The following is a 26,222-nucleotide window of genomic DNA, read 5'->3' as shown; positions in this document are numbered from 1 at the left end:
AATCTGAATAATTTTCCATTTTTAATTTTTAAATATTTTTTACTCTAACTGCCAAACTTTTTAGAAGAAAATTATTGTACAAATTGCTCTACTTCTGAAAAAATTATGGTTTTGCAGTCATATACTTTTCATCGATATAAACATCGAAATAATTTTGCGCAAGTTGGCGCTCTTCCAGCATCGCACGAGATAAAAAATAAATTAATTAAGCGGACACTTTATGTTTTGTATTATACAAGTCTTTGATCGCGATTAATATCAAAACCGTTGGGCAATCTGGTTTTATCACAAAATGTATAAATATTCACGACACACATAGAAGAGAAAACAAGAAGCTAGCTTGCGCGTTGACATGCCGCAATCTTGACAGAACGTTCCCCTTGATCTCATATATCTTATTATTAACGAGAATATCATAATAACCATCGCTATAATGTTCATTGTACATTTTTAGGAACGCTGATACTGAATCTGCAAATTCTCCTCGCTTCTGCAGAAAAGACTAGCGTTATTAAACAGTCATGCTATAGATAGAAAAATATAATGTTCACACACATACGTACTTTAGATATCAAACATCCATGCTTCATATCCTGTGTCGACAATTATAATTTCCGGTTTGACTGTTTGCGTGAAGCAACACACTTAGTCCACAAACCACAAGCGTTGATTTTAATATCGTTTATTTACATTATCGGTATGTTTCCATATTTCGCACCTTTTTTGCGATCGAAATGATCGAATTAGTTCCTTTCTCTTCCTTAGACAATAACTCTTTGCGAAACTCTCACTTTCTCGACAAATGCGTCCCACGCTAATTCATCTCGATGTGCCTCGTCCAGGACACTAAATCCATGTTGGTCTTGATTACGGAAAAAATCTCCTCGGATTAGAAGTTTGTACAAACCTGCGGTTCCCACAACCAAAGAGTTCTGATTTGTGCTCGGTGTTCTAATTCGAGAGGCGGCGTTCTCCCGCGATAAACGGACGTCAGGTGACGAGTTCGAAGTTTAACTCGCCCATGTAGCGCGCCAGCTCCGTTCCGGTGAACTCGGTCTCGTCGAGGTCCTGAAGGCTGGAGTTGCTGATCGTATTGGCGCTCTCGATGCTCGGATGACTCTGAAATCGCGGCGGCATCGCAATGACGTTTTCCGGTTTCGATGCCGAGCTGGTCGATGAATTCTTCCGATGCTGCGCGAAGAATCCCTTCGTGCCGAGCCCCAATCTCTCCGTGAGGATTCCTGCTAGAAATACCAAAGTATTAGAAATATCTTTCCTATTCTGTCGAATAAGAGTTAATGCGCAGAGCAAAAGTATCTGTTTGTTTGTTTGTTTGTTTTTTTGAAACCGCAAATGCATTTCGTATAAATATAATTTTTGCTTCTTACTTTGAAATAAATTTGCTTTTTAATAATAAACTATGATACTGATTGTAGAAAACATATGTATATGTATACAAATTATAATATATTTTTCTTGTGACTATAATTTTTCGTAACATTTTTTACAGTGAGTGTGAGACGGTGCACAAAGGTTAACATCTTTTTTTTTACAGTTTTGTCCTTACGGATACCTATAGACACTTTAACCACGAAGCGATAAGAGTCTGTTTCGAAACGCTGCTAATTTTATTAACAAAACAATAAGCATGCACTTACTGTTTCAAAGGAAACATTTTTACGCGTATTTGAAGCTCTTAATATATATTCACCATTCTTCAAGACATTTCAATAAGACAAAATAAAAGTGTTTAAATCATTATTTGTATCTCTTCTGAGATAATATTTTATATACATAACTATGTTGCATCGTGCGAACATATGTTTCTCTATGTGAGAGGATCTCCCAATTAATTCGGCAAAGAACTCTGCGTCATCGAATCAGCCATCATTGATTAAAGGAAAGCCTACGGATTAATTAATCCCGCGAAGATACATCAGGTGCAAACAGACGCTACCTAAAGCTTTTGGCGACCTGTGGATCCTCAGTAGGCATTCGTTCGTGTTGTTGTTGCCCTCGTTGTTCAGGCCCTGCTTGCTTAAAGATGTCATCACGGTAAGTTGGCTACTGTCGGAATCTCTGGACACTCTTCTGGTATAATCTCGACAGCCTACGGTCTCTCTCATCGCAGCCGCGATGTTGGATCGCCCTTCTCGCTCCCTCTGTGACTTCGCGAGTCCGTTCGGCTCGCAGAAATTCGCGTTCAGTGCGATATGCGTTAATCGTTGCTGTTCGTCGCTGACGGATATCGAAGGCGAGTGCTGGGCGTCGTCGAATCGATGCCTCATCGACCTCTGATACCGCGACAAGCTGGTGTAAGTCGGCTGTCGACGGTTGCTCTTGTGAGACGAGAACTTCCTGATGCAATATTTGGGCAGCATCGACTGGGAAAAAAGATAAAGTAAAATTGCGAAAGGCTTGTGATTCTTGCAATGTTCTCATCGTAACTGACATTCTTATCGATAATGTCTAATGAAGAAAAAAAACAAAATTAGTATGTTAAGTTATTAACAGAATCTGTGTTAAAGCTAAAAATATTATATTCGATCTCATATTATGTATAAATATATTAAATATATTTAAATATAAAAAATGCGAAAGGTGTTTAAAAATGAAATAATAACATATACCTATATTTAATATATCAGTCATCAACTAGAAAATATTTTTTATTTTAATGTTACATAAAATTTATTCTTCTAATTTTTGCAAGTATATGATCGATCATAAATCGGCCCACGTGGGAGTCGCCAGTGGAAAATGAAGCGATTAAAAGCAATTCTCCGAAACGGCTCACCTTGAAAGCCTCTCTGAACTTGTTAGACATGATATTGTAGAGAAGCGGATTCACCGTGGTGGATAAATAGTAGAATACTCCCGACACGTACGTGAGTGTGGTATAGATTACGATCATGGTATCTTCCGGCTCATTGTCAGACGAGCTGCTTTGAGCGTACACGGCCAGCAACCTCTGAGCGTGAAACGGTGCCCAGCAGATGAAAAAGCCCATCACCACCGCGACTGTAAAGACAATATATAATCATAATAATAATCATCAGTCAGAAGCCGGTGGGGAAACGGAGTAAGACGAATTCACTGATCTCTCACGTACAAAATAGGAAATAAAGCGAAAAGATTTCTACGAGATAAAATTAGAGCGTACTTTGATTAGAAACATCTTAGAAACATCGTTTTCATTTTAGAGATTACGACAGCTGTAAGATATATGCGCGCCGTTAGTGTGCGGTTTCCAAACTGTAAGTGATTTTTTAAAGTTTATAGGATAAGGATTCATCTATTTTCAGGGATGAGATGTGAAGAAATCCACTGTGATTCATGATTCCCGCAATGCATCGAGGGAAATACGACGGGTAACAACGCAAGGTCATCGCGGGAGCCATTTGCCTTCATTTAGCGCTACTTCAGGTCACCTTTCGTGATTTCATTACTTCGCATCAAGAAAATGAACTTTTATTACATCGCACTAGTCACATTGCTGCGGAACGTTTGCAGTCTTCGAGAGACAATCAACCTTTGGCGGTTGGAAAAATCGAAAGCTCTCGGACCCTAAATTGATATTAGCTTTCTCACTTATTGATAAAATATTACTTTTGCACGTGCATAAAAATATCAAGTTAAAAATTAAAAAATTATAAAGATACATTTAGTTTTTAAACATTTCACATTAAACGAAGTGACTAATAAAATTTGGGGGATACGATCTTGATGGATGGAAAGTGATTTACTTTTCCCAAGATAGGTTTAATATTTTCTCACAATTTCAGATAATTTCTACTTTCGGATTACCTAAGTTGAGTTCGGGTTCTCTGATTACACGAGTATTTTTTTTATATAAGTTCTTTACTCCGTTTTTCTATAGTCTTCGGCATTTGATAAAGGATAAGTTAAGATTTAAACACCACTCTTTTCAAATATTCCTGAGATCTGAATCGAATGAGACTGCAGTTGCATCCAATTGCTCCGTATTGCATTACAATAATAATTAAATGTAGATAAGTAACCCGCTTTTATCATGCTTTTTTGTTAATCAACGTGTTTTTCTGAAACTTTTAAAGTATAAAATAAATTGAAGATTTACGAACACAATTGCGAGAAAAAAAATACAATTAAATGTTTCATTTTCTCAGCAGTGAACAGCACAACGCGAGCTATTTGCGGATGCTTTCGCTTAACTTGTGTATATTCCACACATAAATTTTGTGGCCACAATCTTCTACAGTTAGACGGGGAGCGATGTAATATCTGTTTAATTTAATGTTTAAAAATTTTCGAGGAATTAAGACTGTGAAAGAAAGATTATCAAGAAACAGTGAAGATCCTAAATGCAGAATTCAGTCGACCATAAAAACGTTTGAGAACGCGAGTGAGATTAATGGATCCCTTTGTAACTAATGCTATATAATATGATAAATGATATAGCTTTATAGCCCGTAATTAACGACGTATACCGAACGTAATGGAACCCTAGAAATATCATAAGCAGAAGATATTTCTCTCTCTCGTTTTGTGTTGCAAGTATTACAATATATTATAATATCATACTTTACGTGCTATTACTTTTTGTATCTAAGAAGCGAAGGCGAAGAAATCTAAATCTTGATTTTGGAAGTGTGACTCGGTAATTTCGCAGACATGGCCTTCGAGAGAAGTTTTTAAAAAGACTAAGAAAGAAAAGAAGCTATAGAAAAGCTAAAGAAAGGTTCAAGAAAGGCTTACGCGAAATAACTGGGATCACAAGAATTATGAATGATCGCGCAGATGTGAATACACAAGGTTAAGGACGCCGTCGCAAATACTTATATTGAAATTGGTAAGGAGATGGTAAAAATGTACATAAAAAGAGTTTTGCCTTTTGCCCGTGCGTCCTCGGGCGGAGCAAAGAGGATCGGGAATGTGCATGCCGAAAAGATGAATGAATTATGTAGAACAAAATAATATTTCAAAATTTAACATAAATTTCTGCATAGCAATGAAAAAATTTAAAAAGTTATACCAAGAAAATATTTGCGCGTACTTTCGAAACTCGCAAAAATAAACTCAAACGAAATAATTTAAAAAACCGAACTTTTGCTATTTTACGAAATTATTTTCGCGATTAGGTAAATAATTTAAGAAAACTCAAACGTTCAAAGAAAAACCCGATTCTCTCTTCTTTTCTTATAAAATAGTTGCAATATTTTTTAATTGCAAGAAAAAATTAGTAGCTAAAGACTCAGAGATAAATAATCGTGGTTCATTAAGAGCGATTCTAATTAACAAGCGAACTTTGCTTTATTTTAAGTTGTGCCTTGCCAGAGTTTAAAAAATGTGTATAATATTTTACGTGGCAGTTTTCGACTTTGGAAACTTGAAACGAAAAAACTCCTATCTTTTAATATCTTTGGAGAAACGTTTCGTAGAAAAATTCACGGTAACTATAACTTTTCCCAATTTGTGAGATACTGCAACCATAAATACGCGCTTCTGGTCGACTTGGGATCGAAAACACAAGTGAATCATCGGTGCGTTAATTCGAAACACCGTTTCGTCACAGTTTTTCGTAATGGCGAAAAACGTTCGGCGTTATGGAAAAATGCGGAGAGATGTGTTTTTTCCTCTTTTTTTTGCAGATAGGAACCCGATTTTATTTCCACGCGTGTTGTCGACAAACGAGATTCGCCCACGTGTTCGACGGTATGAAGGTCGACATTTTTATTTCGATTATCACTTCGGCCGAGGCACCTAGTCACCGTAGGAGCGAAGATAAGCGATCCCGCTGCGATCGTAAATTCACCGGGCGACTCGCGCGCGAACGGTTCTTCGTTTTCAGATTCACGAATCTGGCCGGTACCATTGATTCGCACGTTTAAACACGATGGTATTGCGCAAAACAAATGTCACATAAAATGTGACATCTTTTATTAAATATCTTTTATTGCTTTTTTTTTCCATATCAATTTAATGCATGCGCATTTGTTTGTACTTGAATATTTCTGTTGTTGCCGTACATCGTAAATGTTACGCGCGTTCGCTACATATGTGCCATCATTACTTACAAATGTGCAACTTAAATAATGGAAAAACATTGCGTAAAAGTGACGGACGTTTGTCATAATTCACGAAAGCTCGTTTATTTTCGTTTGCTTAAAAACGTTTTTATTTTTTTTATTTTTTTATTTTTTTATTTTATGCGTGAACGCGGATTTCAAAGTTTACCGCTTCAAATGTACACATGCATATATAATCTTTATTATATAAATATCAGTGAATGCGCCATATGTGCAAAAATTTTTCGATTATCACCGATAAATTCTCGGGCGATCGTTTCCTCATTAAGGTTCCAAACGATAACTTTGAGATGAGCAATTTTGACACGCGATCGATATATATTATATGAAATATCGTATATGGATTTTGGAATTATGTTATATTAATTTCAAATTTATGTATATTTTCCATGACAAACTTTTAATTATATTTCTTAATACAACTAGAAATATCGCGAGAGTTCGAAGATTTAAGATAAACATTAATATCTCCCTATACGACTTATGGAAACATCTACACATCATTCAGCGTCCCTCATATGCTTCGTTTCAGATCCAATGGACCGTTTGATAACACGAAGATTTCATTACGAAGATAACCACGACCTGAATAACTTTTCGATGCCAATAAAACGTATCTTCTCCGCTCTCGTTTTCGTGGAACGCGGGTGATTTCCTTCGATCGGCGCGAAAGAAAGGAAAACATAGACGCGCGTGTAGAAAGAAAACTTTTCTGTTCTTCGGAGGCATTCGAAAGACACGCATTATCCCTGCGAGAGTAAATGAAGGGAGAAATCTTTAGTCTGTGCCCAAAAGAAAGATGGTGTGTAATTTACCGAAATGCGCTTGGCGAAGCGCTGATCCTCTCTGATGATAAATTGAATTGGCGTGAATAATGAACGATCGCGAGGCGGAAATTAGATGATCATTATCCCGATGGCGATCCAGAAATCAAAAGTAAAAGCGAAAACGTCGTTTAAGTATTTTTAGTCGGCACGCGGACCCTCTGTTGCCATCAAGATCATCTGGATAACACAACGATGGTTTAGGGCGGGATACGTGCGTGGAATTCGAAGCGCTATGAAATTCTTTTACAACGAGGGATTACGAGAATGCGATAACTATGATTTCGAGATCGACGGCGTGTTTTTCCACATATGTTTTTTCTTCATTAAGCTCGGTATACCCTCGGTGTTTCGATAAGAGAAGCCTAAATAATGCTTCTTGCCGCGATATTTGTGCAGAGAGATTTGTGTTACCGCTATTTCCGACGGTGCGTTTGACTCTTGCATAAGAATAGACTTACATAAGAGTAAAAAATCTGACCAATAAGTCAGATAACAGTTTCAATTATTCGAAGGGTAATCGCTTATCAATTTTTCATTGACGGGGAATACTATCGTATCTGGCTGTACGTGTATAAGACGCAGAGATTTCAGAGCTCTTGACTCATCGCGATTTTTTAAGAAGTAAAGATACTATACGGGAGGCACGCGGGAGCTCGAAACGTTCGGCATATCGTGCGCTTACACGAGCGCATAAATCGCAACCGGGAAGAGAGAGAGAAGATCTGCAAACTGCCATCATAATTCAGAGTAAATTTGGATGCAACCCACGATCACGTGCAAGCTTCGATACTTCGAGGAATTACTCGAGTCTTACGTAAGTCGGATCGGTCGGAAAATTGTAGATTAGAATCGTTCCGGTTAGCTTGAGCAAAGGTATATACAACCGGCCGCATCACCAAAATGCATTCGTGGACTATATATGCGCGACAATATGGCAATCGCGTTTTGGGTTTGCTTAGTCATTTATGCTAAATATTGTAATATATGCAAAACGCACAATATAAGTAAATATAAATTTGTAATGTTTCAATAAATTTTTCATCTAAATGTTTATTATAAAAATACGATACTCTAAGTTCAACGGCATTTTTTTATAATACGCATTGCTTCATATTTATAAAAAGATCGACTAAATTGAATTATAAGTTGACTTCTATCTTTCCCCAATATACTTTCCCCTTTACATCGCTCAAATTTGTCATTAGACTCGACAACCTTGAAAGCAAAGTTCGCAAGAAATTTAATAAAGAGATCTTGATCCAAAAGTTGGATGGGGAGGCCTCTCAACTTGTCGATGGTCGACCGAGGATAAAATCGGCGCCGCCACGTGGCACCGTGAATGATTAGAAGCGTGACAAGAAGAGCAGGTCGTTTATCCATGGCTAAGTATTATACCGAGGCGCGAGCGGAATAATTATTCGGCCTCTTCTAGACGCAAGTTCGCCCCCGAAACGCGAGGCCGCTCGTAGCGAGGCAGAGAAGACAAGGAGATAACTCACGAAAAACATCAATAACGGTCCGGGTCTTATATATATACCCTCATATTTCAAATTTCATCACTACGTTGAGGCGCTGCTGGATGCCGATTTGATATCTTTTTTTTGCGCCACAATCGATTCGCTGAAAGTGTATAACGATGCGCTCTTTTTACAAAAGAAATAACAAGATTGGCGAATATATTCGAATCGATTGGCGAATTACGAATGCTACGTCTCATCCAATTTGGGATTATCATATATTCGTTTTAAATCGAGCGAAAAATAGGGTTTTAAAATTGAGGAGTTTAACTTACAATCCTTTAATCGTCGTTCTGGAATAATTTTGTAACGTTAGAACTCGGATTTCAATTTTATTGAGAAGAGACTTTTAAAATCCGTCCAAAAAATTAGCCAACGTTATATAAATCTGGAGACAGTTGATATGCAACAACGAAATATAGAAATATGATGAGCACTTCGAAATGTTGAAATATTTTTGTTCTTATTCGTTTGACCTGGCTATTTCCAAAATCTCATCGTGTTCGGTGATCTCGGTTGATTGTTCTGCTGAAGAAAATAGCTCAGCCTCGAGAGACTTGTCAATGGTTCTTCCAACGAACGAGTTCTAGTCTATCCTATTCGTATCACGAACGAACCGTGGTATCGTAAGAATGACACGTCGCGCAAAGATCTATTACGTGTTCGAGGGCAATGCGGAAACAGCGTAGAAATTTTCTTTTCCCATCAAGACTTTCCGAAGGATGATTTGTTAGTAAATTATTGTATATAAATGTAACATTATTTTAATTCAAAATATATTAATTCAAATTTATATTCAAAAAACTGGAGATTTACATATTACTTCTTTGAAGATAACTTCTTAAATTTTTATTAGTCTTTTGAGTAGAATTAAAATAAAGAATTGCAACATGCAAAAGATTATTTAAATATACATGGAGTAAGAAAAATGTTTTCAAAAATATGCTTATATATACACATATACATATTTTTAGTTGTTTGTAAAGTTAAGATATGATTATTTACTACAAATTTAAAAATAAGAAAAGAATTTAAGATGTTTAGAAAATAGAGCACGTACATGTAAAATAAATTTCCTACAATTTAAATCTAGATGTCGAATATAGCGAAATTTGTAAAGCAACTAAAGTAAATGTAAATAGTTTCATATGAACGGTGATGTCGCGGCGAAAAAAAGAAATATATGTATGGTTGTAAAAAGCCGAACAAATGTCCTCAATCCTCGAATAAAATTGATATTTCTTGATATCTCTGATATTTGTGCACCGAGCCGAACACGTGACGGACAGATATTATTGATTTCCGTTTTAAAGAAATTTGCGAAGCCAGGCACGGTTGATATGGCAAATATCGCGTCCCGTCAGAATCAGTAGAAATAACAGTTTTCTTTCGATGTTTCCCTCTTTTAGCAGTCCGAGCTGAATTTGGGAACGGCAATTATTCTTGTCTAATTCTCATATTTTATTTGGGAAATGGGCATAACAATGTTTTGCATCTAGTCTGGTAACGACTAATGAAATTAACAGCGTCGCAATTTCTTTTAATTGCATTCCTACGAGATTTAATCGATGTGTCCAACCAACGTCTATGGTCCAACTAGAAACATCCGAGTTTCGAAATTATACAAAACTCTCGATCTCGCCAGGACTTTGCTTGATATCGAATTGTATCACGAGACGTATCTATATTTTGATGTTTATAACGATGTATGCTTACAGATTTATATTTAATGAACAAGCGGCTTTAAAGTGTCTCTTTGTCGCCACAATTTTGCGTGTTTGCGAAATTACTTGCATGTTATCAAAACGCACGAATTAATTAGCACGTTAAGCACGAATTTGAATATTTCACGACATTGCTGCAGGAAAGTCTGGCTAAGCATTTGTAATATGCCAACTCGCTTCGGGCGACTTAAGCTCATTTGAACTTTTCGTGAGAAGAGAACGTCTGGCGTGATACGTTTGAATTATTTGCATGTAAACCTATGCGAACTTACGAACTTCGAACTAGAATATGTAATATGTTACATTCATACCGCCAACTAAGCATTAATGTAACTAATTACTGATGTCATTATTGGCACAAAGCTTGTTTAATTACACCATTGTATGATATATTTCTCTCTGAAAATGTCACAAGTACCGCATGCAAAGTAGGATACATTTTTATAACAGATTCCTCGCCAAATATACATTTTTTTCTTCGGTCAAAGCTTTCTAAGTTTTATAATTATGCCTTTAAAACCAAGTTTTAAACTGGGATTTTGTTAAAGCTCTTTTGAAATTAATTGCAGTTTTACCATCCGTTTGACCCCTTGTGTGGACTTATCATTACACAGTGACCTATTTATTACGATGACTTATTTATTACGATGTTCTGCGTATCGATTCAAAGTATATTCCTTGAAAAAAGGCAATAAAATTAGCTGTAAATTTTTTGCGAAAGTTATGAATCGATTGTTATTCGGCGAATTTATTGACAGATCTTGATAAAAGTCTTTAATGTCTTCTCCGACTTGGGAATCGAAATAAACCCGATTTCAATCATCTTAAACCGCGTTTCTAAGGATGCTCGACCGCGCGCTGTAATTTCCGACGATCAAAGAAACCGCATCGCTTACCGAGCATGCGAATAACGTTCCTCTGAGCGTTCGTCTTCCCTCTGCTGCTGTCCACGTGATTCAACACACCGGGAACGTGATGTCTTTTACTGACGGTGGTGGTCAGCAGGCTCGAGCGTCGCAGCTTGATGGCGATCAACACGTACAGCACGGTGATTATCGTCATGGGCAGCACGAAGAACAGGATGGTCGAGATCTCGAAGGCGTGCTCGATTAGCGTCCACTGCAGCGAGCATCTAGCGCTATCCAGGTTGGCGGTGCCATTATAGTGGTCGAAGATAATGCCGAACTGGATGGCCTGTGGTACGGCGAGGCAGAGAGCCAGCAGCCAGATCGCCACCACGAACTTTACCGCTCGGGATAGCTTCGACATTGTGTGCGAGATGAAGGGATGGCAGATCGCCACGTATCTGCGGAACATATTTCTGCGTGTATATATATATAAAAGGGGCAAACATTTTGTTTCCGAAGAGATTAAAATCTGTCGAAGGCTTCATCTCGCGGGTGTCCGGGTTTATCGATGTTCACACACAATCCAAAATCGCGGTTAGAATCGACGGATATTGGGACTTCTCTTGGCATTTTATTTTATCGATCTCCACACCAGATTGGAACTATATATATATATATATATATATATATATATATATATATATATATCGCGGGTTTTTTTTTTCACATGCGAAAAAAATAAATAAAACCCGTGATCGGGATACCCGAATGATTGGCAGGGTTTGGCTATGGGATCAGCGAGCGTCATATATATTTATGACATTTTTATCAGTCAAATTTGATATATATGCGCAATATAATCCGAACCCACCTCTCGATGGTGAATGCCGTGATGGTGAGAACGGTGGCGTTGGCCGAGGTCTCCGAGGCGAAGCTCTGGATAATGCAGAATGCCTCGCCGAATACGTACGGAAAGTGCGACCATATATAATACATCTCCGGCGGCAATCCGAACACGAGTAGCAGGAGATCGGACACCGCGAGGCTGAAGAGATAGTAATTGGTAGCGGTGTGCATGGACTTGTTGCGCGCGATCACCACGCACGTGGAGATATTGCCGATAAGACCGGTGAAAAAGATCACCACGTAGATTATCGTGATCGGCAATACGATGTACAGGGAATCCCGTCGGCCGTTTTCGTCTCTGTCAAAATTATTTTGGAGCAAGGCAACGATCGTGCTCGAGTAGTTCTCGTATCGCGGATTCGCGTAAACGACCGTGGAACGAAGCTCTTGCTGATTATCGTCTTTCGAGAGGCTCCAGGAGTCCCCCGCGGGCCCCGCGTCTTGAAGGACGCTGGTGATATTCGCTATCCTACCCGAAATCATCCTGCTTCTCTTATCGTATCCGGATCGGCGAGCGATTAGCATCAAAGGATAACGATCGGCAAAGATACGCGTTGACTTCGCGAAGTAGGAAGCCGATTAATATTTGAGACTTCGTGGCCGAAGATTTCAAAATCGACAGCTCAAACGCGAGCAGATATCTCTGCGCTGCGGTATCTCAATATCTCTTCTGCCTATATTTTTGCTGCTTTAATTCGTCCATAAATATTTCGGATCATCAGCTGAAATTGTCGCGCAGTAGCGACGATTTATCCCGCGAAATGCAATTACGATGTCTTCTCTGGATAGTATTGAAGTTTTCGTGAAGAGATCCGTTGTTTAAATCCTGGCTTATGACCGATATTGGTGCATTTCGGTCAACAGTCTTGTCGGAAGCGTCAATATTTCTTCACGAATGGTTTCTCAAGATATAAGATCTTCCCGCTGTTTTCCCTTCGTGTTAACCTGAAATTGCAAGTTTTTTTTTTTTAATTTTTACAACGTTGGGCGACCGATCTGCGTTTCGAAGAGACAAACGTCGCGCGATACGATCATAATCGAGCAATTAAATTTCAAACTCGAGATTATCGACGTTCTCGATCTTCTGCATTTTATGCAGTAATGATGTATTATGGATGGTACTATACGGTTGGCATTACGGTTGGATAGATAACGGTTTCCATCATCCGTCGATTAACGAGACGACATACCACGTCCTTGCCCGACGCTTCGATTAATTTCGGTCAATTTGCGCGAGAATTGAAGGGCCGTCCTATAAACTCCTCAATTATAGGCCGACGTGCAACGTTGTTCTTTCCACCAGCTCGTTTCGCGATCGATATAAAAGTTCTAGCGTGAATTTTTGTCAGCGCCGTTTGACGTACCGAAATAAACTGACCGTCTCGCTGCATCGCGAATCCGCAATCATCTCGTGTCGCGAGACATCGGCTCGATCAATTATCCATGTCCGTCACGCCAATTACACAATAAATCCGCTAATGTATAATAGGCTCCGCTGACTCGGGAATATGCTTGTGACGTTTGCTGCACGCACGCATTATAATAGCTTCATTCATTAGTTTCATTTACGTCGGCGGTGGATCCGGTCTATTTTCCGCGAACGCTGTCTTTCATAATGGTCTCATTAAGGAATAGAATTATTCACGAAATCCGTCGCTAATGAGAGGTAGAGGTCTACGAAAAGATTTTAATAGCACGTGCCATGCGATACGATTTCCAGCCTGTATATGATATCCCGGTTTGTTAACAAAATATCCGCTTTCCACATTGTCACCATTGTTTGCCATTGTGTTAAACTGCTCTGACAAGGATATCGCCTTCCGAATATATACAGTGACCTTTTGACACATCGCCTTTAACCGCGGTACTGGCTATATACACGTACCGCAGCCCATTCAAACTTCAAAATATCGTGTTTCCCTAAAGTACGACAAATCATTGGAGATGGATAGAAATACGATAACTTTATTGAAACAAAATCACGGCGCATTAAGTGCAAAAGTGGTCCGACATATATAAGACTTTTTTAAAATCTAAAAATATTTTTTGGATGCTATACTGTACATCACAATTTTTTATATGACAGATTTTTAACATTAGAATTACCAATAATTAATATAAATTTGACTAATTTAAAAAAAATTACAAGTTGTATCGATTGCTTTGATAGTTGCAATGTTAAATTTAATCATGATATTTTAACTTTGTAATATCTCAAGACGCATATATTTTACATACGCAATACACAACACTCAGAGCTTACACGAGACAATAATTTTGACACAGATGCACCAGTTATGTTTCCGATAACAATAACATTATTCTAATAATTGATCATTTTTCTTATTTAACACCGGTGAATGTAAAATACATTTATATATGTAATGTAGAGATTTTATCGATGCAGAATGATCCCGACTTTATTCACGAGCCGCGTGAGCTGCAGTTGCAGCCGATATTTGCTCCAGTCATTTTGACAAAACAAACTAGACCATCCGGCCAAAAATCACAAATCGCGCACGGCACACCACGTTGCATTCTCGACGGAGTCCTAAACCCGTTCTGCGTCGTCACGTCCGCGAAAATTGTTTCCAACGCGCGCGGCTGTATGTGTGTCAGTCATCTCCACGCTCGTTGCCTTTACGATGATGTTGTCATTGGCGATGTGGTGCTTTCGTAAACGTCGTTTATCGACAGAACGGACAGAACGGAAACACATTGTGCTATTTTCGACGCGGCTCGTGCTCCCAGCTGACACCCAACATTGTCTAATTACCGTCAATGAGTCGTTAAATTCTTCATGGTCACGCATTTTATCCGAAAACTGCTCCGCGAAACGAATACGAGAAATTCTCTGATTTATCCATCTTACGTTTCGTCATCTCGTCAATTTTCAACGTAAATGTTTTGGGCAATTGGTCTGTATTTCGGGATATCTTATCCCGAGTTAACGAACTCTCTAACATGTACTTTAGACACAACTGTTGGTTTTTATTATGTGCTGTGTCTTTATCTAATTCTTATTTATATGTAACACTAATGTCCATTTCTACCAATGTAGGATTAACTTTAATCGCGGTTTAACTTGCTTTTCATCTTTTTCTAGTTCCTAAAATTAGAGAAAGATAAAAGGTAAGTTACTCCACAATTTTAAAGCACGCGATCTTCAAACGCAAGGAGTGCTGTCAGGTGAAATTTACATTTTAATAACCGAAAGCTATAATTGGTTTACAAATAATGCATGTATGGAGCTATCCTACTTGCATCGCATTAAATTTTAATGGAAAATCTCTCAATAAACGCACAGTTGAACTTTTATTTCAGCAAAATATTTTCAAAAGCCTCTCACATTAAATGCCTCTTCGCGAACCACGGCTTTCCTCATCATCAAACTTTTCGAAGCTGTAGCAGTTTAGTCATTTATTTGACTTACATGTCTGCGCTCGTTAATTTTTTGGCGACACGAAGTTTCGGAACATCGGGACTCGCTCAGTCAGTAAATCATGGTACCTGTTTTGTGTTTAAAGATTTAGGAATATCTGATTTAGGGATCAACGCTTCAACTTGTTTTTCTTATAACTGCCACGTATATTTATTATCGTATACTCTCATTCGAGTTTTATATTTATGAAATAGCGCGTGCGAAACTTTTAAAATAATAACACGAAAAATCACTTAATACAATGATTATTTCCGCGAGACATTTTTACGACGCGTCCCGATCGTGACAAATAAACGCGTTAGCTGTGAATCCCGCTGCGTTGCTCTCGATTAAGCTCTTGAGATTCTAGTCAGAATCAATCGTTTACGTTACACTCTTAGCGAATCGATGCGAACCAATTCCGTAACGCTTATTGCGCGCGTTTATTCGTGTGCATGCGATGCGCGACTCTGCAAATGCACCGAAGTTTACTCGCGTTGGTTATTCTACCAAAAAGAATTGAATGTATAATTTCGAAAAGGGCATCTTGCATTTTTTTGGCTCATAGGTTTTTTCACTAATAATATGTACTCTAGTCATACGACAATATACCTTAAAAATATTTTTTCTTTCGTATTCTATTGTAATTTGACCTCAAAATGCAAATTGTAAAGTTTTGTATCACTGGGTATAATAGTTTGATATTAGGTCAATATTTTTTTCATTCTCGAAAAATTTTAATTTTCAGAGATGTGCCTTTTTCGAAATTGCACATTTAATTGTTTACGCGATTAAATTCTCGTACCTCTCTCACCTGAAGTATCGACGTGTGAATTAACAATGGTTCCTGGTCGGATCAATTTGCGAAATACAATACAATATAACGCGCAAAGCTCTCTGTTGGAACAACAGGCGGTCCAGATTAACGCACAATAATCCTTGTTGGAACAATACGCAATGTTATATTTCCATTAACATACAGAGCTCTTTGTTGGAATAACTGGCTGCTATATATCGACCGGAAAATTAATCCTCGCATCCGTGGAAGGCGTCAACGGTGAACTCCACCGGGACCATAATTCAATCTGTCATCTGATCCGAGTTGGATTCGCATTATCACCGAATTCGGCGCAAATATGATAGGGAAACGCGAGAATGTGACGTCAATTGACAGCCGTGGAATGATAGTCGAGAGCGTTAAACCTGTTTTCTTGGAACAAAATATCTCGGGTAAATGCATCAGCGCGCCTCGGCCGATCGATCGCCTTTGATTATAGGATGATGCGAAATTGGCGCAGCCACTTGATAATGTATACGCATAGCAATTTCTCGTTCAACCGAGATCGAACGCGACGTAAGAGGCGCTCGGAGATGTTATGCAAACTTCGAACAGTTTCGCGTTAAATCAAGCGGTTCTCGTAACAAATCGAATCTTTTATTCCGAGTAATTTTTAGTTGCATAATTTTCAATTTTGCAGTTTCGGAGTTTTATTTTCAGCTGGTATAAATTGTATTTAAAAGAAATGTCTTGACTGACAATGAGATAATGGAAATTGAACAGTTAACAATCATAAATGGATTACGAATTATAAAACGCTTTATGTAACGGACATTTTTAAAGTTAATGTAATACTAATTTTTAATTAGCACAATTTTCTGATGGAGTTTTTCTGATGGAGCACTGTTGTAACTTCTTGGTTTTTGAATTTACACCAGCATTGTAATCAATCAAAGTTTTGATAAAATGTAGTCTTCTCTCTCTCTCTCTCTGTATTGAGATGAAGAAGACTTATTTTTTATAATTACAAATTAATTACAAATATAAGTGTAATTACGAATAATTACCAACCAGAATTTATGAGATTAGGGGGGCGAGAAGTAAAATAAATCTAATTATATTTTCGACTCCGATATAAAGTTTTAGTTTCTAATTTAGTTTCTAATGTAAGCGAACAAGTTTAAAAGGAGTCAATAAAATTATTATATCGCATGTTTTAGGGTGCTTGCCGGTGAGAGTAAAACGATTTGATTAATTACGACGGACGGGACGTTTTGAATTAGATTTGTCAGATAATTCTAACTTCAATATCTCGATATTTCAAACATTATTAATCTTTCTAGCAAAATATTTTTAATATTTCGCCTTGATATCGCCATTATTAGTAAGATAATTTATAAACAAAATAATTAACATTTTAAATAATAATACGAAGTTCTTCTTTGAGTTTATAACGGAAAATCGCAAACGAAGAAAATTGCGTATTGGTATTTGCCATAAAAATATCAAACTTAGCAAGAGAATTTATCGAATAAATGTTACGAAACTTATTATAAAATTCTATGCTCCAGTTTTGTTACTAGAATATTCGAAAAGAATTTTACTGACAAAACAAATTCGCGGACTTTTCCTTCAATCCATAAGACAGCAGCCTCTGTAGTATCCAATTATTGGAAATGACATCCCTCGGTTATGATCGAGCGCAATATTCGCGATTGCAGCTTTTAGTGCCATTGAAACCGCGGCGTTGAATATCGATAGCACGGACCATCTATTAATTAATTGAAATCTCATACGTGGAAATTGCACTTGCCGTAGTAAGTTTATTTACTATTGAGTTATTTTCCACATTTTTCTCAAGCTGTGATTATTCGATATACTGATTTTACTTTGTTATATCTATAGTTCTTTTTTAATTATTAGAAACAGCTATGACTTGGAATGTATATGCATTTAATTTTTAACACGTGATAATTTGATGTTTACTACCTATTACAGCAATATTGCAGTATACGCATCATATAAACATAATTTCAAATGCACAAATGTAAATAATTAATGATTAATTAAAAATAAAATAATAAAAATACAACGCATTTTGTTTGATAAGCGCTAATCGATGCGTCTAACACACTTTATTCAGATTATGCATCAAATGACGAAGAGGAAATGACAATCGTGCGAACAGGAATCGAATAAACTTGATAGCGTAAAAATACAGATAAGCGTACTTGGTCGGAAAACAAAGTTATTTATCAAAACGAGCGAAGTTATTTATCACAACGAACGAGTTTTCCTCGTTTATCTCTGTAGTAAAATAAAGCAAAATGTTGAATCAACTTTTAAACTGTTTCAAACTTTCTTAATCTATCTGCAATATTAAGATGCTTCCGTATTTTTCTTTCTCTCGTTATACTGATCGTACGTCGCAATTTTGCACGTTTAATTACAGTTTCTTGTTTTCTCTACATATGAAATTGCCTTACAAGAAAATTACAGAAACAATGTTTCTATATTCTTTTATCGGTTGCGCGACGAATTGCTTAAAACAAGCGAATTCCGGTGATGTATTATCGAAATGTATTACAGATCGGCGATACGGTCACTTTTAGATTATTTTCCAGGAAAGCGCGACGCGTCTCATATTCAAGCCGCCGTTTATCATCGCAAAATATTCGATCGTATAAATCTTGACGACGATCTACTTCGAAACTGGAGCGAACTCGCCCATATTCGCATGATGCATGCGACGATCATAAATTTTAATTTTGACCCGCACGTCTGATGTCACCTGTTGCATCGCGATTTCACAAACTTCCAGAATACGATTTTTTAACTGACTGTTCTGGATCATTGGATACCCCAACGACTCGACTATACTATTGAATTATTCCCCTTATCGTTTATAACAACTTTAATGGCAGCATTAATTTATAATACTAAATTGATTAATAGAATTTTTTGTAGATGCATTTTATGCAGGATTTTCAAGCTAAAATTTTGATAGAAATATGTACGTAAGAAAGCAATTCATATTTAAATATTATTAAAATTTGTTTTGGAATGTATATTATATCTGTACGTTTGCTTGAGAAATGTATATTATATATTATTGTTATATATTATATTGTGTTTTGTATCACGTTACCTGTAAAAATGCACGGTACGGCAGAACGCGCTTTCTTGCACCCGTGCATGGTCGGTTTCTTTGATTCACGGTATGTCATCACTTGCCTGTCTCTGTTCATTCACTGCAATAAAAATAAAATGAGGACGAAGGCTAAACGTAAATCTCGTGACAGCGTCAATTTCCCGTGACATGAATCATTGTCTTAAAAATATGTGGCGTGTATATATAATATGCCACCTCTCTAATAGAAAAACAATACCTTGAACGTCTGGCACGTGGGAGATTCTGTGTATACAATTTTTAGTTTCTATTTTTACTCCTATTTCCTGGACGCGAAGTTGTCCTAGTTATCATCGAATTTGATTATTCGATGTGATAATTTATCGCGGTATTTCATTTCAACACTCAAACGATATTTTATCTCATTCTGTAACAAATAAATCCTCGCCTTTTTCGCACACATTTATGTGTTTTACAAACTATCGATGTGTGTTTGTTTTAACGACTATATATCAAATCGACGAAGATCAAAAAAATTCTACACATACTACATACACGATCGTGCACAGTGTCTTTGTATTGTACTCTCTTTCACTGTATCGCGAAGATCTGACCGTCACATCGTGCCAGGGAAAAAGCCGAACTCGATTTGGCGTGGAAGCGTCGAATCGTGCCTCGAAGCTAACGCGTGCCGAAGATATCTCATGGTGGGAGTTTCGCGCCAGCGCGGCGAGAAGATCTCGACAACCTATTATCTATACATTCGTATCGCATAACAGTGTGAAACTCGATCTACGGGGGTAAAAATATTTTATCTAATTACCTATGAACACAGACATATTGTTCATCGTTAAATATTATTACTGTTATAATAAAGTATATTTATATATAGGTATACTGTTATAATGAAAATTTAATATACATTTCACTAATATGACAAACAAGGGCAATATTGATAGCGTCGTTTATTTAACATTTCGACAATATGAGTATTTCAAGATGGTATTTAAATTGTGAATACTTTTTCGAGAAAATTTATGTATATGTTACAAATTTTACACACGCGATTAATTTTAAATTTAATTTAATTTAATGTTAAATTTCGTTGTACACGAGAGAAGGGCATTTTGACAGAAAAGTCGAGAAAGTTGTGGCCACGCAATCCTACAAATCCTGCGGACGCTTTAATCGTAAACGTTGGGTTTAATCGTAAACACCTGCTGCGTTCGCGGGATCTAAAGTGACGCAGTAAAGGGAAATTTATGGCGAGGATAAAGTTAAGCTCTCTTCGCTGTCACACAAAATCACGCGGACATCTTATTCACTCGAAAACTTCCGCTTTCCCCTCTGCAATAGCGCTTAATTGCTAATTTCGACGTTTCCTCGATATTGTAATTTTCCATTAGCGGACTTTCCCTCGGTAGAATCCATTCTTTTGCGTCGCTGCATCCGGCCAGATGGCTCTTAAAGGACGCCTTTCGATGTCGCGCATCTTATACGGTTGACCTTTTTTTTCCGTTTAAGTTCACCGTACCTTTCCTATCACTCGTCGGACTTCCACTTCAACGCAGCAAAGTGCATTTTCTGAGACGATTAAAAACCATTTTCTCCAGGAAATTAAAAGTTCGTTCGAAATTGCGCGCACTTGCGCGTGAAATGTCTCAAATATTCACATAAAGCCTTCAAGCTCCAAATATTTTCATAATTTATCTCTTTATAAAAAAGTTATTGCGAAAGATAAAAAAGTAGCTATATAGTATAAGGTTTTAAATTCAAGCAAAAAAGCTATTCTTGAGTGCGGAATTCTAAGAAGAATTGCCATAAATTTAATTTAAAAAAACTTTCCTTAAAATTGTTTATCTTCATGTAATTAATGCACAATTTTTATGCGTATAATACTAATACTAATGTTAATTTTCATTATTTAAAGAAAAGGTATATTTCAATTTCTTATATATTAAATGAGTATTTGTAATTAACTTCATCAATATTGCCTAAACAGCTAAGTTAAGATATTATACACTTTAACTTTTCGAATTTTTCCGTTCCGAGTTTAAGACAATTTGCGGTCGAAGCTTATAAATAAGATATAGTGTACCAATTAAGTACTTCGTCGGTGAAAAATTAATTGCTCCTTTATTAAATTAAGTAATTGTTCTTTTACAATACAAGAGAAGAACGAGGAGCTAGGCGACTTGGTAAGCGGATTATATAAAAAGGAAAAATTTATTGATCAAGCACGAAGAGAGGAAGGACCCCGTAAATTGAAGAGACGCGATATTTGTCCTACGCACCAGTCATACGTGCGGCACACCCTATACCCAATGCAAATTTTATTCGCTCGTTCCGCGTGAACCAAGTGCACTATCCTATTTTCTCGTTCCTTTCTTGTTATTGTTTCTATATTCTCCCTCAGTAAAATATCCACCTGGACTTCCTCCGCACGATCTCCTCTTTATGTACTTCCAGCGCACTATCATCTATTTGCAGAAGAAAGGGCAGAATTCACCCCACGTGTGTACACTGAATAGAAACTGCTCACTTAGCTTAGGACAGCGACAAAACTTTTTACGACAATGGAGTTTACACTTTCTTGCGTGGATGTATAGATGGATTGAATTCATCAACAAAATCTAAGTCAAGTCATAAGGTTCCTCGACTTCGTAAATGCTGTAATTTTATGCGTCGTTATCTAGAGACACGGTAATGTCTCGTGCCAAATATACGCGCTCGCGTATAAATTACGTTAATAATTCGTATTTAAACTGTAACGCGTAACTAAATTAATTACCATTTTAATTAGTACGAAAGGTAATATAAATGATTGTTTTTATTGATAGATATTTAATTGAAATAAAAATATCTAATTCTGAATAAATATGTGTAAAAAATAAATAAATATGCTATTAGGAGCCACCTAATAAATATTTTTTTGGATTTTTTCTCAGTGTAATTGAACAAAAATAGAAATCCAAAAAATAGCAGAAATAATTTCAGAGTATAAAGTGATGGAAGTCGTTTTGTTTTGCATTTTCGTCGAAAAATTGCCACGCCTTGCTATTTCTCGTTTCATGACCTTACCATCAAAGATATGAACTACATAATGGTTGGAACTGTCGTAAAAATAAAATTCTAGAATGGTCCTATGACGCTGTGTGACGATGCCGAATAATGTGATCCTCAAGCCATTCATTGCGTCGTAAGAAAATTACGAGGGGGGCCTTGTATTAAAGCTATATACATACGACAAAGTCTTGACAAATGTCAGGATCACCATTTCCGTATTTAAAATGGCATTTTGTGATGAAAAAGAGAAAAATATGTATAGATTTATTTATTTTCTATACTCCAGCACAACACTGAGCTTTTATTGCTAAATTGTCTGTATATAGCTTTTATAATCGTCACATACAAACGTAAAAATGTATATGCGGTGCGATGCAATGTTAAAGTTTAAATGGTCAAGCGATCAGTCGGATTTAGTTTGTAGGTAGCAGTTAACACTAATCGACCTCGACAAGGACGTACACATTTCAGTTGAAATGCATTTCGATTCGAATGCATCAAGATGAACAGTAAAATACGAAATGGGAGGTAAAATATGATGGAATCAAAAATATACGACAAAATTTTATGCGAAAATATAAAATGGGAAATCTATATAAAACAATCGTTTTTCATATAAATAGCCCAATTAAACATTTGTAATTAAACAAGAAGTTAATTGTCAATTTATCGGCATTGTGCTCGGGCCAATTTGAAGATGCACTCGAACGTGTAATATTCAAAAATCGTTAATTAACATCGCTTACGAGTTATAATGAAATAATAAGAAATAAAAGAATACCGTTGAAACGAACGCTTTGATTTTAGAGCCATTTTTTTATCTCTCACTCGGAACGTATACATATAATATATATATATATATATATATATGCATATTGTAACCCCAAAGGGACCAATAAATTTATCTATCTATCTATCTATCCATTTCTCGCTCAATACTCAATAAGTTGAACGAAGGATAGCAGAATCCCTGTTCCACGTATTAGCCAGTCTCGACAGAAGCCAAATGGAATTATTATCTCCGCGGGAATAGCGCGTCTGGAAGCAAAAGGAAGAAAAATTGGAGGACGGAGAATGCGTACGGACGATTTTTTGCTTGAAGTTTACGAAGTCATTTCAACCGCAATTCTGAGCGGTGCGAGAAAATGGTTCACGAGTTCTTCAAAGTCTAATAGACTTTGCAAATTTTTTTCTTGCGTTTCGATTTTGCGAGAGAAGTTTTCTTAATTGCGTTAAATATTACAATATTTTAAATGGTATATTTTCAGACCACGCTACGGTTTTAATAGGACAATAATAATTTCTCACCGAGAATTTATCCATTTTTTGATATTTCGCAGAAAGTTTTCTATTTGGATGCACCGCAAGCTACGCCTATTATGAATTTACCATATATGTCTATTTTGAATATTGAAGTTCACTCGTGACAAGTCGAGGAATATTGAGGGAGCTTATAAATAAAATTTGATTATCTTTGCGAATTGTGCGATATTATGCCTATCATCTTTCTAAATCCGAATCAGTGAATGGTCACTGATATCAGTGTAAAGTATGCCACTGATTCGAAGTCGAGGAATATTGAGGGAGCTTATAAATATATTTGATTATTTTTGCGGATTGTACGATATTATGCCTATAATCTTCTCTCTAAATCTGAATCAGTGAACGGTCACTGATATCAGTGACTATTCACTGATTCAGCAGTACTATTCACTGATTCAGATTTAGAGAGTTCGCAAGACGGCGATTTCACGGGGGATTTCATGTAATTACATTAGAGTATAAAATTTGAGAATATAACAAGACAAATTCGCTTGATAGTTTTAATTAATTTAATTAAAAACTGTTTTTTCTCGTTATAAGCAGAGTATTATGTTATTGTGAGTGCTCTTAAATAAAAATGAATCGTCTGTCTCGCGATTTTATTATGTCGTTCTAATGCTTTCCCCCCCCCCCCCATCAATTCGACGCGTTTATTTTCTCTATTTCTTTTTTTGCGATTGTAGCGCATCGATATAACAACGAACGCGGGCGTGTAGTGTTTCTTTCATCTTCTTATTAGCAAAGTTTGATCGAAGTTCCTTTGAGTAGAGCAGTAGACCGTCAGATATTTTTTGCGTAGCTCCGAGCAAATTGCACTCGTCGAGAGCGGCGCGACGCTTTATATCGAAACATTATTACTTTTTTTTTTATACGTAGAGAAGTTATGCATTTCTTATGGGCGCTACAATTAAGAAACTCTAAGTTACTCGGCAGAGGCGAGGAAGAAAAAAATTTCTCACGGAGCCTGCCCTACTTAATTGTCCGTTTCCATTGCGCACGAAATATTGCATTTTGCATTATAGACTGAATTCTAATAAATTTTCAATTTTTCTTTTAACGTGAACACTTAATATCTTTTTTCCCGCAATTTAAAGCAGAAGGAGCTTCGACTATATTTCACAGCAATAAAGAGACTATTATTTCGTTGTATCGATCGTATAATCCCGTCCGTATACGGATAAAAACGTCAAACCATTTCGGGATAATAACTATCAACATTGCGAAGAGAATCCCGTGAGATCCTCTGAAGATAAGCGGCAACCCGTCCCCTTTTGCGGGCACCGAATCGAGCTTCAAGGACCATTGGTCGAGCTTCAAGGGCCGTGGAATCATTCGGTTGTTGGACTCCATCAGCATGTTCGTTGACGTGCCCTTTCTTTGTCAATTATTTGTCGATCCTATCATAAAAGCACAGGTCAGAATTGCAGCGATCGCTGACACGATGACTTGGAAGAACGTTGTTAACGATGTTGTCGAGTCTCGGTACGAAAAGAACCAGAAGTAAGTTGAGCTGAATCCATGGGACGGGATCAAACGTGATTAAATTAGCGTGCTGCTTGCTTTATTCGTCGACCGACGTATGCAGAGGATAGCGACGTTCGGAGAACGGCAGACACATTCGCGAATCTGAAATAAAAGAGTCGGTGCGTCAGCGAGAGTGCATCAGTAAAGGAATCACAAAATCGCGAGACTGCAAACTGAATAAAGTGAGATTAATCGAAACAATAGTTTCATTCAACTTATGAGCGGAATGAGGTACGAGAGAAGAGAGGAGTCTCAGCGAAGTTTCCCTGATGATGATTTGGAATTCGTTCGCGGAACGCAAAGAAAAGAACACAGTTGATATTAATTGCTTGAGCGACAGCTTCTTCTTGTCGTCATTTTTCTTGGGAATTACCACAATTTTTGCAGCCCCCGTGGAGTCTCGATCATGACCACAAGTGACGCACAAACGCGCTCGAAGGGCATTACGAACGTCTGCTGCGACGTCAATGAAAGAAAATGAAAGATAAGTGCACAGCAACTGTTAAATCATAAATTATCACATTACATTCAACTCGTTATAGTTCTATTTTAGCTGTGGATATACGGATTAATCGAGGTAAAGTTATTTTAAGATAATATATAAGATGTACTTATATGTTTGTGAAATTTAGAACATCTTCATGTGTAGGCTTGCATAGAATTGAGCAATTTTCCCCTAGTTAGCGTAAACATGGGGAAAAGGATCTTGCGAAAAAATAGATCCATACATAATTTATAAATAAACTTAATTATTTTAGAAAAATTCTATAATTAACGAAAACGTCAGTTTTTCCTATATTTTTTATTCTCTTCCTCCCTCTTCTCTCGTTTTATTTTTTAAATAAAAATACTCATGTATTTTATAACGTTTTATAACTTTACAACTCAAATTAAATCTTTAAGTCTTCAGTTTTTGAAACGCTGTTACTAAGAAAAATAACCGATTTAATTAATAAATATATCTTTCAGATGCACTTATTTTATTAGCATTGCTTTTGCAACGGCTTAGCCGAATATTGTAAACGTATGATTATACCGACTTCTGTCAATTGCAACATAGATTTGATCGAACGCTGCAACGCATAAGTTA

The 26,222-nt window shown here is 36.9% G+C and overlaps 1 protein-coding gene across 11 annotated transcripts; it reads right to left on the bottom strand.

Annotated features, from left to right (window-relative positions):
- Positions 1–71: 71 nt before the first annotated feature.
- Positions 72–19,892, bottom strand: LOC143905333 (pyrokinin-1 receptor). 11 transcript variants are annotated; one of them, XR_013259168.1, is made up of 8 exons: positions 19,479–19,892; positions 19,238–19,340; positions 11,856–12,835; positions 11,033–11,442; positions 2,798–3,021; positions 1,958–2,384; positions 564–1,244; positions 72–490 (listed from the first exon to the last, which is right to left on the bottom strand). XR_013259168.1 is itself a non-coding variant. In XM_077420712.1 (7 exons), exons 3-7 carry the CDS (start codon positions 12,413–12,415, stop codon positions 991–993), a joined length of 1,875 nt encoding a protein of 624 aa, XP_077276838.1. In that variant the 5' UTR covers positions 12,416–12,835; positions 19,238–19,340; positions 19,479–19,892; the 3' UTR covers positions 72–990. The 11 variants fall into 11 exon arrangements, 10 of the variants coding, with proteins under 10 accessions (XP_077276838.1, XP_077276848.1, XP_077276841.1 ...); XM_077420712.1 differs by having other exon boundaries at positions 72–1,244; XM_077420722.1 differs by having other exon boundaries at positions 72–1,241.
- Between the last annotated feature and the right edge of the window lie 6,330 nt (positions 19,893–26,222).

Source organism: Temnothorax americanus, unplaced genomic scaffold, assembly GCF_048541705.1.
Source record: "Temnothorax americanus isolate GAGA-0224 unplaced genomic scaffold, ASM4854170v1 Scaffold6, whole genome shotgun sequence".
Lineage (NCBI taxonomy): Eukaryota > Metazoa > Arthropoda > Insecta > Hymenoptera > Formicidae > Temnothorax > Temnothorax americanus.
Note: the sequence above shows the minus strand (reverse complement) of the source record. Positions and strands in the feature narration are given on the sequence as shown.